Source organism: Hippocampus bargibanti, linkage group LG05, assembly GCF_051943395.1.
Source record: "Hippocampus bargibanti isolate YZ-2025 linkage group LG05, ASM5194339v1, whole genome shotgun sequence".
In the NCBI taxonomy this organism is placed as follows: domain Eukaryota; kingdom Metazoa; phylum Chordata; class Actinopteri; order Syngnathiformes; family Syngnathidae; genus Hippocampus; species Hippocampus bargibanti.
In genome coordinates, this window is record NC_142738.1 from 14916481 (window position 1) to 14935926 (window position 19446).

General features: G+C 44.1%; 1 protein-coding gene across 3 annotated transcripts in view; it reads right to left on the reverse strand.

Moving 5' to 3' along the window:
- Window positions 1-19446, reverse strand: part of cacna2d1 (calcium voltage-gated channel auxiliary subunit alpha2delta 1) — a 142079-nt gene that overhangs the window by 55580 nt on the left and 67053 nt on the right. For all 3 annotated transcript variants that reach the window (XM_088996843.1, XM_088996846.1, XM_088996844.1), the window contains exon 6: window positions 16409-16538. In XM_088996843.1, coding sequence (XP_088852969.1) covers window positions 16409-16538 — 130 coding nt within the window. The remainder of the gene's footprint in view (window positions 1-16408; window positions 16539-19446) is intronic.

A 19446-nucleotide genomic window follows, 5' to 3' on the forward strand; every position in this document is an offset into this window, starting at 1 on the left:
AAACAAGATTACAGTCAAGGCGAAGAAGGAGATAATTGAAAAACATGAATGTGGTGTTTTTGCTATCATCCTCCACAACAGAGAAGCCATCAAAGGTGCGTCTGTTGCAAAAGGTGTTTCCCTGCTGTCAAAGCAACGGTCTCGGGCAATCGAAGAACTTGAAAAACTCCTGTTAATTTGGATGAACGAAAACCAGCGGCGACAGCGTGAGTAAAGCAATTATATGTGAGAAAGCACAGCTAATTCACTCCGATATTGCCATGCGGCAACCTGGAAGTTCGGCGCTTATTGAGGATTTTAAAGCCAGCAACGGATGGTTCGATAATATCTGAGGGCGAGGAGGAGGAGATGGCTGCAGCAGCAAGTGAGCGCATCAAGTCAATGTGGTCAAAGTGGAATGATGTGCAGGCTTTTATCGAACAGTTCCATCCAGAAAAAAATGTGGCTATGAGAATCATCAACATGATGAACGATAATGTGATGCCTCAGTTTTGTAAGACCTTACAAGTCAGAAAGCAACAGGTGTCAATTAAGAGGTTTTTCGTCAGCAAAAATGATAAGGAGTCTCCAAAGAAGCAAAGAAGAGAAGCCACACCCGAGGTTGAGTTACCAACAGTCCTTATGGAAGGTGACTCTCCTTCCATAAGCGATCAACGACCATCACAAAGGTAAATAAAACTTTATTTTACAGTATAGGTTATTTCTTTAATTACAGTCCTTGTGAAATGTGACTCTCTTTCCAAACAGCAATTCCCTCTGACCTCCAACCTCCAACACCATTCCATCAAGCCATCACTGACCATCACAAATATAAATAAAGTGACTTTATTATACAGTGCTGTGTTTCTTTTATTACAATACAATTTATTTTACATAGAATAAGGTATGTTGTGCGTAGTTGTAAGGTTTATTTAGTTGAAAATTAACGGAACAGATTATTCTCATTTTAATGGTTTCCTATGGGAAATTATTTTTTGTGATACACACTTTTCGCCTTAAACACTGTCTGGGAACCAATTACGTTAGTAAGCCAAGGTCTCACTGTATTCAATTTTGTCTAGTTTGGACTTTAAAATATGTGGAAATGCCATTACTCACAGGACAAATATGTCAGTAAAGGCAGAGGTGGCAAGTAAAAACCCTCTCGCAGTTTTGCCTTTAGCCACACATGCTTCTACTCAGTTACATGAGCTCCCAGGATGCAGGAACAATTCTGTCCAAAGTCAAACTGGCTTGCACTTGACTTTGTCGACCTGATTTTGCCACTTCTGAGTGAACATAATCATCAGAATTGGGAATTACCCAAATATTTTTTTTAAATGTTTCTGTGATTTGTGTGATGTATGTGACATAAAATAACTGATGTATTTTCTTTAGTGTTCAAATTACACATATAAAAGAAAATAAATGTATACGCAGTAAACCCAAATGTAATTTTTGCACAAACAACATACTGTTTCAGAGTAGTGTTTTTTTCCTCTTCTTAATTTTAAATTTCTATAAGAAGTACACAAATGAAATAGATGGGTAATCATTGTATCAATTGTGACAAGGCCCATTGATGTGCAAACACTTCCATTTGCATGCATGCCTCTCCCGACAGGAGTTAATGAAGCCTGAGTTGCAATTTTATTATTTTTAAATTGAAACACACGTGTGTGCGTGTGTGTGTGTTCGTGTGTGTGTGCGTGTGTGCGTGTGTGTGTGTGTGTGTGTGTGTGTGTGTGTGTGTGTGTGTGTGTGTGTGTGTGTGTGTGTGTGTGTGTGCACATTATGCGTTTACCTCATTAAGTGCAGAATTCTAAATGGGGTGAGATAAAATAGCACGATCGCCCATGGTGCATAATGAGAAAATTTCAAATTGCGGGAGGCTACGAGTAACAATGGAGTGATAGAATAAAATAGCTTTTTATGTTGGATAATACATTGCACTGCATTGATTATGCATGGAACCCAGTGATTAATTCATAGTGCAAATGACAATAATATAAACAGGACGAATAAACAATTCGGGACAATTACCAGAATTTTAATTGCTGGCATCTATGACACAATCTGGTATGTTTTTTTTCACAAATCCAGCCTGTTTTGACCAATCATAAATGTTGAAAAATGGCTTGATCTTGTTTATGTTGCAATGTTGATGCTTGAACAAAAACACAGTTTTGGGGGATTGCTTGAATAGTGAGGATTTTGGAGGCACGATGATTTCACCCTATGTTACCTCAATGGTTCATAACTCAATGACCAGGACTTAAAGGACAACCGACGTCTCTGGACAAGTTGTGTCCATAATTTGTAAAATCGCTTCAAATGACTTCTATTGACCGTATTTTACAAAGATTCCACCGCATATAGCTATATTTTACGTTTTAAGACTCGGGCTGAATATTCCGGAAGTCTTGTTTTTGAGTTGGTGACGAGTCCTTACGTCACGTCACTGAAGGAATGCCCCCGACCGAGAAAGGACATACAGTGAGACCTCAACTTACAAACACCTTAACTTACAAACTTTTCGTCTTACAAATGTCAAATGTATGAAAATTAAACCTTATAATAAGCACTATTTTCATAATACACACCCACCACGGCTGGCGGAGTGATCTTCGGCGGAAGCACACGACGAACAGCACCAGAGGTTAAGTTACCAACAGTCCTTATGGAATACGTCTGTGTAAGCTCTTAGTCGTACAGGAGTGGTCCATCGATGAGAAGGTTTCTTCAGCCGTCATCTGTACAAAATTTGAAGGTTTTGAACGTTTCGCCTCCAATCCAAGAGGCTTCGTCAGCGAGTCCTTATGGAAGGTGACTCTCCTTCCATAAGCCATCAACGACCATCAAAAAGGTAAATACAACTTTATTTTACAGCACAGTTTATTTCTTTAATTACAGTCCTCATGTAATGCGCCTCTCTTTCCAAACAGCAATTCCCTTTGACCTTCGACCTCCAACGCCATTCCATCAAGCCATAAATGAACATCACAAATGTAAATAAAGTGACTTTATGATACAATTCAGTGTATTTCTTTCATTACAATACAATAGCACATTTATTATAGATAGAATAAGGTATGTTGCGTGTAGTTTTAAGGCTTATTTAGTTGAAAAGTATATTTTATGGAAACCCGGGAATGTATTATTCCCATTTTAATGATTTGCTATGGGAAATTGTTTTTTGAGATAAACACTTTTCGCCTTACACACTCTGTCTGGGAACAAATTAAGTTCGTAAGTTGAGGTCTCACTGTACCTTGCATCACCTCAATGCATTTTGCGGTACTTTGTTTGGTCTATAAACTTCGTGTTGATTCGTGTTGATGCCGACATTAGAAGGAAAACACAAATAACGCAAAGGTGAATCGTTGGATGTTACACCGAGACAACTATTTGATATTCACTGACAAAAATTCCAAGCTGAAAAATCAAACCATTTCCAACCAATCCAACCATTTTCTGTGACGCTACACATCAGTCTTGATCCCTCAAAATGACCCGGAAGACCTTCTTTAATCGATTGCAAATATTTATACTTTCCTCTTCAGAACTATTTGAATCCTATTCATAACTGGATGCGTAACAAGAAAGCATATTCTCAGAATCTGAAGTCATTGTTTTGATTGTCGAGCAAGGCAAGACGTCTTGGCGTGACGTCACAAACTGGGGGCGGGACTTTCTGAAAATGCCCAATTCGCAGCTCAATTTTTTGCAGATTTTGGACACTTTAACACAAACGCCACATCTCTAGCACTGCTTCAAGTCATCTTAAGGCAGAATCACACATGGAAATACCCTGTGAGTTTTCTCCATTGTCTCTGGTTTCCTCCCACATTACAAAAACATGCACGGAAGGTTGATTGAATCCTCAAAAATGTTCCTGTGTGATTGTAAGCTTGAATGCATGTTTGTACATGTGTGCCCTGGGATTGGCTGGCAATCAGTTCAGGGTGTCCCCTGCATGCCACCTGAAGATAGCACTGATACGCTCCAGAATGCCTGCAACCCTTGTGAAGATAAATTGAGATTATTCAAACGACTCAGATTTTAGATACAGCAAGATCAGATTGTGTCGATAGTTTTTATATTTTCACAGGTTTCAGTGGACATGAGTAAAGCTGTGCATATGAACATGGGTAACTGTTGGTCACATCTTTTCAAACACTCGATCACAACAGAATGTGATGAAAAAAAACCAAGTAAACAATATTATATGCTTGCTTCCTTTTGTTCATGATGTTGACAGGCCAAGATTTTAAATAATTAAAACAGTAACTGTTCTATTAATTGTCATGATCTGGTTGGCGACCAACGGGGGGCGCTGTCGGCCCCGCCTACACCTGCACAGGTGCTGGTCGTCCCGATCAGATTGGCGACCAGCGGGTAGCGACGTCAGCCCTGTCTGCAGCCTCGCAGGTGCTGGTCGTTTAATCATTGACACTTAAAAGGACACCCGGCACGACCATCCGGTGCCGGTTCATTGTTTGTTTGCTGCTTGGTTGCTGCATGCATTGTGTATGTGTTTATTTAACCTTGGCGGACTTTTACTTTTGGTCTTCTTTTGCTACTTTGTATTTTTTCCATTCAAATGATTTTGATGTTTTACATATTGTTCCTGCTGACTTTATTTTAATACAGTTTGTCAAACAACCTCCTGCTCCCTCCTGCCTGCTTTTTGGGATCCGCACCCGCCATCACCACCTCGCAAACCGTGACAGAATGAACCGACTAACCATCGGATCCCGCAGGTACATCGGACCCGTCTCATTTCCACCCTGTGCCTGGCAATGCTACGTCCACGTTAGCGCAAGCCTCGTCGAGTTTGAATTGCGCCACTCGACGAGCCGCAACGTCCACGTAAACGTCCGGCCGAGACCTCCTTCCAGGTGGCCGTCCAGGGTGACACTGGGTGACTGACATTGCACGCCCACATCCAGCCACGCTGTCGTCGTGCATGACGAATTGAGTCTCATCCACGACGAGCCGTGCAACGTCCGCGTCAACGTCAGTCCGAGACCCCACTCACCGCTGGATCCCGGAGCGGCTCTGGACTGGTCTCGTTCCCCCGGAGCCGAGCAGTTCACTCCCACGTCGGCGTCCGGCCGAGACCTGGTCCCATACGGCCGTACGGGGTGCCATTCTGCGCCTGGCAGTTCGACGTCCACGCAGAGCCATGCGCCGTCACGTGAACGTGCGAGAGGGATCGCACTCACGCCCACGACGATCCGTGCCGCGTCTTCGTCCACCCCAGGCCGAGTCCCGTTCCCATCAGGCCGTTGCTGCCCGTCGTATGCTGGAGAGGCAGCGGTTTCCCTCTCTACCGACCGTTCCCGTGCGAGTGGACCTTTTGGGAGACTGTTGGGACTTCTGGAAGCAGCCCCTTGAAGGGGGGGTACTGTCATGATCTGGTTGGCGACCAACGGGGGGCGCTGTCGGCCCCGCCTACACCTGCACAGGTGCTGGTCGTCCCGATCAGATTGGTGACCAGCGGGTAGCGACGTCAGCCCTGCCTGCAGCCTCGCAGGTGCTGGTCGTTTAATCATTGACACTTAAAAGGACACCCGGCACGACCATCCGGTGCCGGTTCATTGTTTGTTTGCTGCTTGGTTGCTGCATGCATTGTGTATGTGTTTGTTTAACCTTGGCGGACTTTTACTTTTGGTCTCCTTTTGATACTTTGTATTTTTTCCATTCAGATGATTTTGATGTTTTACATTTTGTTCCTGCTGACTTTATTTTAATACAGTTTGTCAAACAACCTCCTGCTCCCTCCTGCCTGCTTTTTGGGATCCGCACCCGCCATCACCACCTCGCAAACCGTGACATTAATAAAGTTGAGTTGAGTTGAGTTGAGTAAAAAAACTGTGTAATGTCACCTGTTGGTCATAGTGTGATTGCTTCAAAACGCCTCCCGGGCCTACATACCACTTGTTTGTTTGCTGCTGTCACATTTCAATGTTTGCCTCTAGCTCATGTTTTGTTCATGTCTCGTTCTTGTTCTCAATCATGTTCTTGCTCATGCTTAAAGGACAACCGACGTCACTTTTTTGATTTTTAACTGACACCAGAAAAACATTTTATAGCATTTAAAATACCTCAAACACGCATTATGTTTAGTCAAATGCAAAACACCAATAAAAATGACTTAAAGTGTCCAAAATCTGCAAAAAATTGAGCTGCAAATTGGGCATTTTCAGAAAGTCCCGCCCCTAGTTCGTGACGTCACGCCAATACGTATTGCATTGCTTGTGAATCAAAACAGTGACTTCAGATTCGGAGAATATGCTTTCTTGTTAAACATCCAGTTATATTAGTTATATTATTATTGTATTATATTATTAGTTATAATATCCATCCATCCATTTTCCGTACCGCTTATTCCTCATTAGGGTCGCGCGGGGTGCTGGAACCTATCTCAGCTGTCTTCGGGCACGAGGCGGGGGACACCCTGAATTGGTTGCCAGCCAATCGCAGGGCACACAAAGACGAACAACAATCACTCTCACACTCACACCTAGGGACAATTTGGAGTTGTCAATCTGCCTGCCATGCATGTTTTTGGAGTGTGGGAGGAAACCAAAGGACCCGGAGAAAACCCAGGGAGAACATGCAAACTCCACACAGGGAGGCCGGACAGGGACGCGAACTGGCGACCTCTGCACTGTGAAGCCGTTGTGCTAACCACTCAACTACCGGGCCGCCCTATTAGTTATAGTATGATTCAAATATTTCTGAAGATGAAAGCATACATGTTTGAAATCGATTAAAGAATTATATGTGCCATTTTGAGGCAACATTGGGGAAAAATCTCTCACCCAAAAAAAGAGGAACAAAATGGCGACCTCCAGTGGCCACCTCCACTTCCACAGGCTGAAAAATTCTTTATATGGTGCTTGGACGCCCTTTTCTGGCCTTCTGGCGGCTTTTGGGTGCAACACGAGGTCCCCAGACCAAACAAGTACAGCAAAATACATTGACGTAACGGAAGGACCGCTACAATGCGTCTTTTTTACAGTCAAAGGGCGGTCCTTTAGTGACGTCACGTACGGACTCGTCACCAACTCAAAAAAAGACTTCCTGAATATTCAGTGCGGGTCTTAAAACGTAAACTATAGCTATATGCGGTGCAATATTTGTAAAATACGCTCAGTAGAAGTCATTTGAAGCCATTTTACAAATTATGGACACAACTTGTCCGGAGACGTCAGTTGTCCTTTAAGTCACAGTTAGTTCTGAGCTTCAGCAATCCATGGTTGTTTTGATTTTTGCTTTTTTTCATGTATGAGTTCCGGATTCATTTTTTTCGCTTTATAAATACTATTTGACATGTACATCCTGGTCCTCCATTTGCCTGCTTTTTGGGCTCACAATTTGGTTATGTTTGCATTTATATTTAAAGAAGAAGAATGTGTACGTTACTTTTACTGGTATTTGTTAAGCAAATAAGTATATTTTTCCTTTATTTTTATAATTCACAATTGGGGTTGAGAATGAATTTTCAATCAAAAATATTGAAAACATATCTAATTAAACACTTTATTTATTGTTTTCTTGTCCCTGTAAATTGTCGATGGCAGCCAAGAAGCATTGAGAACTGACTTAACATGACTTGATCACATGTATGTGCCGCACATCTGACACACAGACAAATACAGAAAAAATGTGTATGCGTGTGTATTTGTGTGTGTGTGTTTATAAATACATCCCCACTCCTTCACCCTAAAATAATAAATACAAAAAAACACATGGAGCCATGCTCTAAAATTTCAATCATTTGAAATACCTAGTTGTACTAAATTCATCATGTCTACTTGATATCTAATTTAAACCAGATTATTTTCTTACAGACGGTGTATTGTAGATGTTCAAATACCTGACATGTTTCGCCGTATACTTCCGCCTTCGTCAGAGTGTCACGGAACATGTCAGGTATTTGAACACTTACAAGACACTGTCTGTAAGAAAACAATCTGGTTTAAATTATTTGAAATACCTGCTCATTTAATGTCACTGTATGTAGTGTCCTTGTGTTTTGGTCACCACTCTGCTCAAGTCCCCATAATGTAGCTCTGTAAACAGACTTTTGTCCCTGTCATGATGCTAAGAGAAATGTTAAATAATTTTGTGTTTTCTGGATCTTGGATGGGAGAAAGGTACGCATTTCTCCCCATCCAAAACAGTAGAGTTGGGCGACCACTAATTAACTCTGAGAAGGTGATTGCAACCACCTGGGAATGGCCAATTGCCGCTGGGACCCGATTGGCCAGAAGCTCAGGTGAAGCACCTTTAAAGCCAGACTGAGCGAGTCACTTCGGGGAGGAAGAAGCGGGACAAAGGACAACCTGGAGAGCAGTGTTACCTGGGGTCTGCCGAAAACTGATATCAACTTCAAATAAAGAAAACTCACAATACCCTTCCTGCATCTAGCTGAGTGAACTTTTATCCTCTTTCCACCTGCTTGCTGTCTCGCCGCACGACAATCCCCATTGAGCAAATCAAAACATCTCTTAGTCCAGAAGATAAGCCAGGAGCTGATATTCATTACTTGCAAGCAATACACTGCATCTTTGAGTGTGAAGTATTATGACCCACGGCCCAGAAAATAACCAGGGATTTGTCAATGAAATGGCAAAAGAAGACAAAGTCACGACAGGTTCAACCCTAAAATAACAAACAAGCCCTGACCTTTCAGAGAAAGTGGTGTACATCTGCGTCCATTGTTTCATCCAAAGGATAGAGCCCAAGAGAAGGTCAGCGGTGTAACCTTGGGGGCCAGAAGGGCCCACACCGGGACCTTCCACGGTCCCATTCCTTTGTGTGAATGCTGACACATTACATTTCACAGAATACAGGATAATGAATGTTGTAAATTACTGCACCACATAGTTGCTGCACGTACTTGAGGCCCAACACTGGAAAAAGTGAGTTTCGTGACCAATGCAGCGGAGCTCTCAAGTTTGCTGCTGACACTCCCAACTGAGTCCTGTTCGACTGTGAGGACATGACTCAAATATGAAATGTCCTCACAATAGATCTTTTCATCGTGACATTCTGGTTTGCAAAACCTCAGATGGTACCATTAACTAAACACACCATTGACATGCCCTTGCACTAAGGCAGATAAGACATAATTTTATCCCATTCAGCTGTTGAGATAAAGCATTTTTTTTTCAATTTGATTATCCTGAGATTTTGGAGCTGGTCAAATACACTACATGTATAGTTATAATGATTATAGAGAAATGAGTCTGAATAAAGGGTAATACAAATGTGGGGTTGAACCCGTTTCAACTATAAAACAGTCAGCTTAATTCCACAATTTCATAACAATGACCAAAGAAAATAACAAGACTCACAATTCACGATCTCCAAGGGAAAAAAAGCCAATCAGATTGCATTCAATAATTCAACACAATAAGCGCGCCCATGTTTCATAGCAACATTTCAATCTCTCTTTTATTTCTTTCCACTACAAAGTGCTTATTTTTTCATTCTTCTTATTTTTTATTTATTTATTTATCCTCTCCATCTGTTCTACGTTTGCTATGGTAACAGGGTTACCCAAAACAACTGTCAATATTTTCACAAAAGCTAAAACAACAACAAAAGGCAAACTTTCACAAGTCAGAAACATAAGTGGATCACCTGCATGACATCATTTGATCGTCACCACGTGTCGGTGAACAAGGTCAGTTTACCTGAGATCCGAATTAATCCATTCCAAAATGGAGAATTTATGAATGGTTCCATTTACACCTGATGGCATCTTCAAATTAAACTGTTCAACTTCAGCTCAATTCTTTTTTTTTGCCTCCTGGCTCTTGTTTGTCCCTTTTACTCACCAAGGAATTGTAAATGCTTTTAATGGATGAATTCTAATCCTGGCTTTGGTTTTAATTATTTTTAACTGTATCTTATTCTAATAACGTTTTGAAACAGTCTTGTTGGAAATCTGTCATTAGCAACAAACAAACTCATCCAATGAAGTGCAGTTCAAATCTGAAGTCGCTGTTATTTTCGAGCAAAAAAAAATAATAATAATACATGCCAAAATCGGCTATTTGACTGCTTGTTTGGCTCATTACATGATTATGCAATGTGTTATGGATTTAAAAAATCCAATGAAGCAACAAGAGTAAAATGGAATCAATTTCATGCATTTTAACCATTGCAGAAAAGGTTTGGAAACATGCCAACTGTCTTTGTACATTCATTAAAGGACAACCGATACCATTTTTTTTGTTTCCTAACTGACACCAGAAAAACGTTTTAAAGCATCTAAAATACCCAAAACACACAGGCTGATATTTTTAGTCAAATGAAAAACACAAATAAAAATAACTTAAAATGTCCCAAAACTACTTCAAAATGACCTCAGAAAGTTTCAGTTTCAGAAGGTCAGAAGGTCCCGCCCCCTTGTTCGTGACGTCACGGCAAGGCGTCTTGCCTTGCTCGAGAATCAAAACAATGGCTTCCGATTCGGAGAAGATGCTTTCTTGTTACTCATCCAGTTATGAATAAGATTCAAATAGTTCTGAAGAGCAAAGCATAAATGTTTGCAATCGATTAAATAAGTCCTTCCGTGTCACTTTAAGCCGTCTGGACTTCAATGTAGCGTCCCAGAAAATGCACAAGGTGGCACCCAAGCTCCGTAGGAAAAGGGCTGATTTGTCTGCTGGGAATATGTGTCAGCCAGTATCAAATAGTAGTCTTGGTGCAACACACAACGATGCACCATTGCGTTATGTATGTGCTTTCCTTCTAATCTTGCCATCAACACAGATCAACACGAAGTTTTCAGCTTTTTAGTGTGGCACTTTCTAGGTCAGGGGCGTTCCAGACGTGACGTCACAGTAGGCATGTTACCAACTAAAAAAACAGACTTCCTGAATATTCAGCGTGAGTCTTAAAACGTAAAATATAGCTATATGCGGTGGAATCTTTGTAAAATACGCGCAGTACAAGTCATTTGAAGTGATTTTACAAATTATGGACGCAACTTGTCTGGAGGCGTCAGTTGTCCTTTAACTGTATGGGCAACAATATAGGCAATTCGCCTTTAAATAAATAATTAAGGCAATCTACAGGATATGAATGAGGCTTAGCAATAGAGAAAATGTAAACTCTCTTCTTTGAAATGTTTAGAGCTGCGACGAGACGCTCTTAAGCAGTCACGCTAGTCCAGAGCCTCAGTTCATACATTGGATCTCAAATTTAATTGTAACCCTTTCATGCAGCAGTAATGCTAACATCTACCCCGATAACATGATAAGGTGTCCACTGTACTAACCGCTGTCCCTGGACTTAGCAAGAAGGGTTTGCCCCTTCCGGCTAAATCCATCTTTGTCTGGGTCACTACGATCGTCTGAATTTGTCCTTACCTCCACATCAAATAACCTTGTTATAGCATTTTTATATGGTAATATCCATCTAAGTCAGGTGTCGGGAACATATATATATATATATATATATATATATATATATATATATATATATATATATATATATATATATATATATATATATATATATATATATATATATATATAGTTTCAGTTAACAATACTCTGCTGATGCACAAACTTGGACACATCATCAGTGTTGATTCCTAGAATCACTGGGTGTTTCGGGTCTTTCAACAGACACCCTCCTCCAGGCGACCCGACCGTGGTTTGCAAGGCCCCGGCCTGTGTCCAAGTGGCATGCTACTGCTCCACTGCCCCCACGGCTCTCCCCTCCTCAACCAGAGCCATTCGGTGGCTCTTTCTAGTGCCTCCACGCTGTTGCCTATGGCTCTTCTGCGGTTTGCACCAGTTATGCCCAGTGTGCCATAGGCATTGCTCAGGGAGTGGCTGGCAAATCCCCGACTGCCCACCTCCACCGGCATACACCTCGACCTCCACCCGTTCCTCCGACATTCCTCCACCAGCTCTTGGTACTTCTCCCTCTTCCTTTCCTGAGCCTCCTCCATCCTCTCCTCCCAGGGAACCGTCAGCTACAGCAAGAAGAGTTGCTTCGTGGCCTCAGAGACCAAGATGATGTCAGGTCTCAACCTGGTCTGGGTGATGTGTGCTGGAAACTTCACCCATCACCCAGTCTCGGGCCGTGGAGAGCAAACCAGCAGAGCGGTTGCTTGATGTATTCAACCTTTGTCCTTCTTTGACAAAGTGAATGGTCTTCGCAGTGGCTCGGGTGTAACGGTTTGCCGCAATCCCCTTGCTGATTGCCTCAGCGATGGATTTGAGGACCTGGTCGTGTCTCCACCGATACCGACCCTCACCCAGGGCCTTGGGGCAGCTGCTCAAGATGTGTTCCAGAGTCCCAACCTTGGAACACAGGGGGCATGCTGGTGTTTCTGTGGTGCCCCAAGTGCACAGATTAGATGGGCTTGGAAGGACATCGTACACCCCCCGAATTAAGAACTTGATCCTCTGTGGGTTCCATGACCAGATGTCCTTCCAGGTGACGCGGCGCTCCATCGCCTGCTCCCACTTCATCCAGGCACCCTGCTGCCGCATGGCCACTGCTCTGCTGGTTCATTCTTCCTCAACTGCAGCTCGGACCTCCTCCTGCACCAGCCTCTGCCTCTCCCTCGTGCTGGCAGAGTCATAGCGGGTCGCTGTTCGGCTCCCCAGTCCAGCTCTACCTTGCGCCACTGCTCCAACAATGGTCCTGTGCCTCAGTCGAGTTTCTGCAGCACGCTCAACTGCCTCGGCTGCCCTCCATTTCTTCCCAGTCCTCACAACGATCCCTGCCCCGGACACTTTGGCATCTCTGGATCCAGAGTACTGCAGATGTTCCCGTGCCCGTGCTACGATGAATTCCTCCCTGACTGAGCTGAAGGGGAGCCTGAGCTTTTTGTTTTTTTCCGTACAGCCCAATGCTACTTAGGCTGCGGGGCAGTCCCAGCCATCTGCGCAGATAGCTGCTCACTCTTTGCTCAAAACCTTCCACCACGGTCATGGGGACCTCGTAGATTAGCAGCAGCCAGAGGATTCTTGGGAGGATCGCATGCTGGTAGACCCAGGCCTTGAATCTTCCGCCCAGACTCGTCCACTGTTTTTAACCAGCCTTCCAGTTCAGCGCTGGTTGCTTTGATGGACTCGCTGTCATTCAGGCTGCAGTTGAAGACCTTGCCAAGGTTCTTCACTGGCTTCTCAGACACTGAGGGGATCTGGTGTTGTCCCAGCCTGAAACAGAACTTGTCTGTGACTTTCCCCCTCTTTAGAACCAAGGACCTGGACTTTGTGCGTTTGAAGCTCATGCGTGCCCACGCCATGATACGCTCCAACCCTTGGAGGATCCACCTGGCTCCTGGTACAGCTGTTGTTGTCACTGTGAGGTCGTCCATAAAGGCTCTGATGGGAGGTTGCCTTACTCCAGACTTGCTAAGAGGGACCCTGCATTCTGGTTCAGCTGCCTTGACCAGCATGCCCATAGCCAGTGCGAATATGATGACTGAGATGGTGCACCCAGTGATTATGCCTACTTCCAGCTGGTGACAGTCAGATGTCAGCTGGCTATTTGAGACTCTCAAGCTGAACTTGCTGTAATAATCCAGGATGAGGTCTTTCACCTTCTGTGGTACATGATACTTCACCAGTGCAACCTCCACCAGTTTGTGGGGTATGGAGCCATAGGCATTGGTGAGGTCCAGCCATAATACTGCCAGGTCACCTCGACTTTCTCTTGCCTCTCTGATGAGCTAGGTTACCACGCCTGTGTGCTCCAGGCAACCAGGAACGCCCGGTACTCCTCCCTTCTGCACTGACGTGTCGATGTACTTGTTGCTCAAGAGGAAGCTGGAGAGTCTTCTGGCTACAATGCCGAAGAAGGTCTTGCTCTCCACACTCAGCAGGGAGATGACACGAAACTGGTCGATGTTCTCAGACCTCTCGTCTTTGGGTATGTATACTCCCTCCGCATACCTCCATGTTTGGGGGATCTTTCCTCTCCTCCAGATCACCTTCAGGGCCCTCCAAAGCCGATGTAAGAGCTTTGGGCAGTTTTTATATACCTTGTACGGTACTCCGCTTGGGCCTGGTGCTGAGCTCGACCTTGCTCTCCGCGCCACTTCCACCACTTCACTTAGGCAAGGCTCCTTGAGGTTGAAGTCTGATGTAGGCTCTGGTGGTGTTGTCAGTGCATCGCATGGACCTAGCGGTTGTTCTCTGCTAGGGTCACTGTACGTGGCCTTGAGGTGGTTGTTGATGGCCTCCTTAGAGCAGGTAAGGTGACCAGCCCTCTTCTGACCAAGAAGCTGCCTGGTCAACTTGAAGGGATTGGCCAGAAAAGCTGTTCTCTTTCTGGCTCTCTCTTTCCGCCTTCTTCTGTGGAACTCTGCCCTCCTCGAGGTCAAGAGTTGTTTCCTGAGGATTGCTCTCAGGTCCGCTAGGCCAGCTCTCTCAACTTCCCATGTGATCTTATACTGCCTCTTCAACAGCTTCAACTCTTCCGTCAGGCTCTGGATTTTCCTTGCTCTGCGGCATGGAGCATAGGCCGTTGGCGTGGGCTTTGGTGCCTCAGTTCCAAATCGCTCAGCCGCGATGTTCACTATGAGGGTGGTCATAGTTCTCAGCCGCTGGTCCACATCCCCCTTGGATGTCGCTTCCAGAACCTTGTCCACATCCTCATCAAACTGCTTCCAATCAGTTCTCTTCGAGGATTGAGGCCACTGGATCCTTGGTTGGGCCAAAGGCGCTCCGCCAGGTGGTACTGTTGAAGCTTTCTGGCTTTGAAGGCTTTGTAGGTTGTTGGGAGGTGATGCAGTCTCTTGGGGGCTTGGGGCACTGTGGGTTGCCTCCGGGCCTGGCTCCTCCTCCGTCTGACCAGAAGTAACTTCTGTGCGTTGTGTCATCACTGCCGCGGACAAACATTTCATCATGCCTTGATGGATTTTCAAACCCTTCTGATTCTTGCAGGTTTTACCGCAGATGCACTGTACTGTCGTCGTCGTTAACTGTCGTACTGTCGTTAGATGCGTCCTGTTGGGGTGTGGCGACCCCTTGAAGGGAAAAGCCGAAAGCAAAAGAATATATATATATATATATATATATATATATATATATATAGAGAGAGAGAGAAAGAGAGAGAGAGAGAGAATGTCTCAGTCAATGGGGAACAGAGGATGAGGTGCTGGATGAGGGACAATCATGGGAAGAAAAGCCCCTACACGGGATGTACCACCGAACCATAGCAGAAGTGGCTGATCTCAAGAAAACCTATCAGTGGCTAGAGAGGGCTGGCCTAAAGGACAGCACAGAGGCACTCATCCTGGCTGCCCAAGAGCAGGCCCTGAACACCAGAGCCATAGAGGCAGGGATATACCACACCAGAAGAGACCCAAGGTGTAGGTTGTGCAAAGAGGCACCTGAGACAATCCAACACATAACTGCAGGGTGTAAGATGCTGGCAGGGAAAGCCTACATGAAGCGCCATAACCAGGTGGCTGGCATAGTCTACCGAAACATCTGTGTGCAGTATGGACTGGAAACCCCAAGGTCAAAATGGGAAACACCTCCCAAGGTGGTGGAGAATGGCCGAGCAAAGATCCTGTGGGACTTCCAGATACAGACTGACAAGATGGTAATGGCCAACCAACCAGATATCGTGGTCATAGATAAAGGGGAAAGGAAAGCCGTTGTCGTGGATGTAGCGGTCCCGAGTGATGGAAACTTCAGAAATAGGGAAATCAGATACTGCGCAGAACCCTCAAGCTTCCTGGCCTCTGGTAGAGGACCCGAGCTGAAATGGGGGACAGACACCACCCAAGGTGGGTGAGACGAGGATTTTTTTATATATATATATATATATATATATATATATATATATATATATATATATATATATATATATATATATATATATATATATATATATATACAGTAAAGTCTCGTTATATCGATATCGGATATATCGATAGTCTCGGTTATATCGATACTATTTCTATGCACACACGGAGAAAATTACATGCAAACAGGGTCGGATATATCGATAGTCCCGGTTATATCGATATTTTTTCGGACTCCCTTGAATATATATATATATATATATATATATATATATATATATATATATATATATATATATATATATATATATATATATATATATATATATATATATATATATATATATATATATATATATATCATACAGTATTAATACCAACTGTGTAAAACTGAGCATCATCATTTTCTGCTTTGGCTCATTTTCCTCTATTAAACCTAAAGGCAAACATGGCAAAAGCACAAACTGCAACATCTTTAAATGCAGCTTTTGTGTGTGTCAGCTGTATCCATGGTTACTGTGTGTGTGTGTGTGTGTGTGTGTGTGTGTGTGTGTGTGTGTGTGTGTGTGTGTGTGTGTGTGTTTGTGTTTGTGTTTGTGGGTGTGTGTGTGTGTGTGCACTCACAGCCATCATAGATGTCGGTGGGGATGTGCACAGCTGTGTGGCTGTGATCAGTGAGGCGTCTAAACGACGGATCCTCCTTAAAGTCGGGCCGTAGTCTGGATTTACGTCCCTCAGTTTCGTTTGAATCCAGCTGTTGAAGAGAAACATCAGAGATAATGGGATGATCACTTGAATGTGAATGTTTTGACATTGCATGCTTTATATGTTCATCACCTTGCTTGAGATGGGAGAGGGGTATGGTGTTGCATCAATGGGAGTAGGACAGGCATGACAATATGCGAAGAAACGTGTATTGAGATGTGGAGGACAGCGGAGCAGGAGGACAGAGGGTGGAAGCAAGAGGAGTGCGGGTGAACACTTGCTTCCTAATAAAGCAACAATACAGCTTTCTCATCAATCTCATCTGTCAATTAGAGAACCATAGCAGGAACCTCTTCACCTGTAAAATAGAAAGGGAGCGGGGGCGGGAGGAGCGATGAAATAGAGCCAACAAAAGGAGAGGGAGAAAAGAAGAAAGCCTTGAAGGAGGCGACAACACATGAAAGCAAGATGAGCTACAACATGAGAGTGAAAAAGCGCGAAGATCAAGGGAGTGAGATGGAGGACGTAAATGTGAAAGGGAGGTCAATGTCTTGACTGGTGCATATCCGACTGACTTGGGTGACAAAAGTGTTGGGGCACACTTTAATTCATTCAAATCACTGTGGGAGTTATTTATTTTTCGTTTTCCTGATTGAATGTATCTTTCAATCTGCAATGTGCACATTGCAGATTCAAGCATGTGTAACCGGCCTCAGGCCTAGGGGATACCTGAGTCGGTTCAAACGCGTCACAGGCAGGTAGCACTGTGAACGACGAGGAAAGACGACACGAGACAACCGTGTTAATCAGCTTCACACAACGGCATTTATGACAACTTACTCATCAAAACATCAATTCAGCAATTTCAATATCAGAATACATTCATGTGTAGATCTATACATTCAACATCTATACATTGTATATATCCTCCACATTCGCACATGCTTATGCACGTCTGCCTGCTCGTGTGTGTTGTACTGGGAACTACAATTGACATCCAAAAATCCAAATTCATCAAAGCCACAAAATATTCATCAAAGCCACAAAACAAGGTTTCATATCTAGCATCGCCCAATAAGTCCCCAATTACTTTAACATCTTGAGAATGTCTAACACTTATTATTTTGAATACCTGTGAACGACGAGGAAAGATGACACGAGACAACCGTGTTAATCAGCTTCACACAACGGCATTTATGACAACTGCGCATGCGTGAGCTGAGCCTACATCGCCTTCCTCTGTTCCATTCACAGGCGCGTAGCGCCCTCTCCTGACTTGGTAGTCTAATCGACTAACATACAATAACAGAGGTCGTTCCTAACCCCTTACACTCTCCCCTGTTTTAAAAGATGTCCCCCGACATCTTGACTATACCAACAAGTAGTCAAGTACCAGTAGAAACACAGTCATCTGTCTGGTCTCTGTAGGGTGGTGTCAATCACATTCTACTGCAACTACATTCAAGTCCATACCGTCGGGGTAGAGAAGCAATAGTGTTCAGGTCGCACTAGATAATGAGTCGTGGGGTAAGGCATGCAAGTATACAACACATTTGCCCCAGGTCTCCAAGCCTGGTATGATGGATGACCCAAGTGTTCATATGTGAATATCTCTGTGGGTCTTCGAGTACGAGTAGACCTTCGTGGCAGCGATTCCATTCCACTTTGTGACGCGGTGTCCGATTCCACCAACTCCGCCGGCGCTCCTGCATCACCCTCATTATCATCCATTACAAGTTGTTCCGGGCTTCCCTCAGCAGGCAGGCTGTCAGCTGGTGTTGGTTTTGGTAATGATGCTGGTACGACCAATGGAAACGCTTCCTCTAGCTGCTGCCCATCCTCTGGTTCCGAAGTTTGTGCCTGGGGGTGGAATTCTGATGCCACAGCTCTTAAATTGTGCGGTTCAGGTTGAGACACCTGATGACTGCCTGTCCTCCTTGTATACACAGGTAACCGTCGGAGATTGTATGAACATCCCTCCTCTTCATCTGAATATCCAGACTCCTGCCCAACTGCTTCCCTGCAAAAAGCCTGTCTGTCTAGCTGTTTTTTCTGCTTCTTTGCCTGTCTGTCTAGCTGTTTTTTCTGTTTATTTGGCTGTTCAACTGGCAAATCATTGACAGACATTAGGAGATTACGGTGCAACACACGGGCAGTTTTGTCTCCGTTTTCTGCCTGAACCTTGTACACTGGTCCATCTCCCACTCTTTCAGTGACCCTGTGGACTTTTTCCTCCCAGTAAGCCCGGAGCTTGCCAGGTCCACCCCTCTCAGATAGGTTCCTGACAAGTACACGATCCCCTGGCTGGAGTGCAATGTCTTTAACACCACGGTCATAGTATTTCTTCCTTTTTTCAGCGCTCTTTTGACTGTTCTCACAACAGTTCTGTGAAAGAAGAATGATGTAGCAGTTGTATGTTTTCATAAAGAGAGATGTTGGTCTTGTTGGGGTGCTGGCACAAGTGCAACAAAATAAAATATTTTGTTTTAAATTAGTACAGTGATACAGTGGCTTACGAACTCTTTAGCTCACGAACTTTTCGTTTTACAAGCATTAAATTTGCGAGAATATAATCTTGTCATACAAACTACTTTTGGGGAAACACATAGAGCGCCACAATGGCTGCCGGACTAGTTTTTGGCCCAAGAACACCAAACCACATGCCTGAACAGCGCCACCGTGGCTGCCGGACTACTTTTCCACGCACCCTTTCTCTGAGTGCATACGTGGCATACGTGGTTTGTTTCTCAAGGATACATTAGCTATTATGGGACCGAAAAAGACCCCACCACAGGCTAGTGTTCAGCCGAAGAAGACACAAAACAAAATGACGGTCGAGCAGAAGGAGATCATCGAGAAACACGAACGAGGTGTGCGTTTGTGTGACTTAGCGTCCCAGTACCAGTATGCTAAGTCGAACATTGCTACTTGTGGCTAAGGGTGTTTCTGTGTTGTCT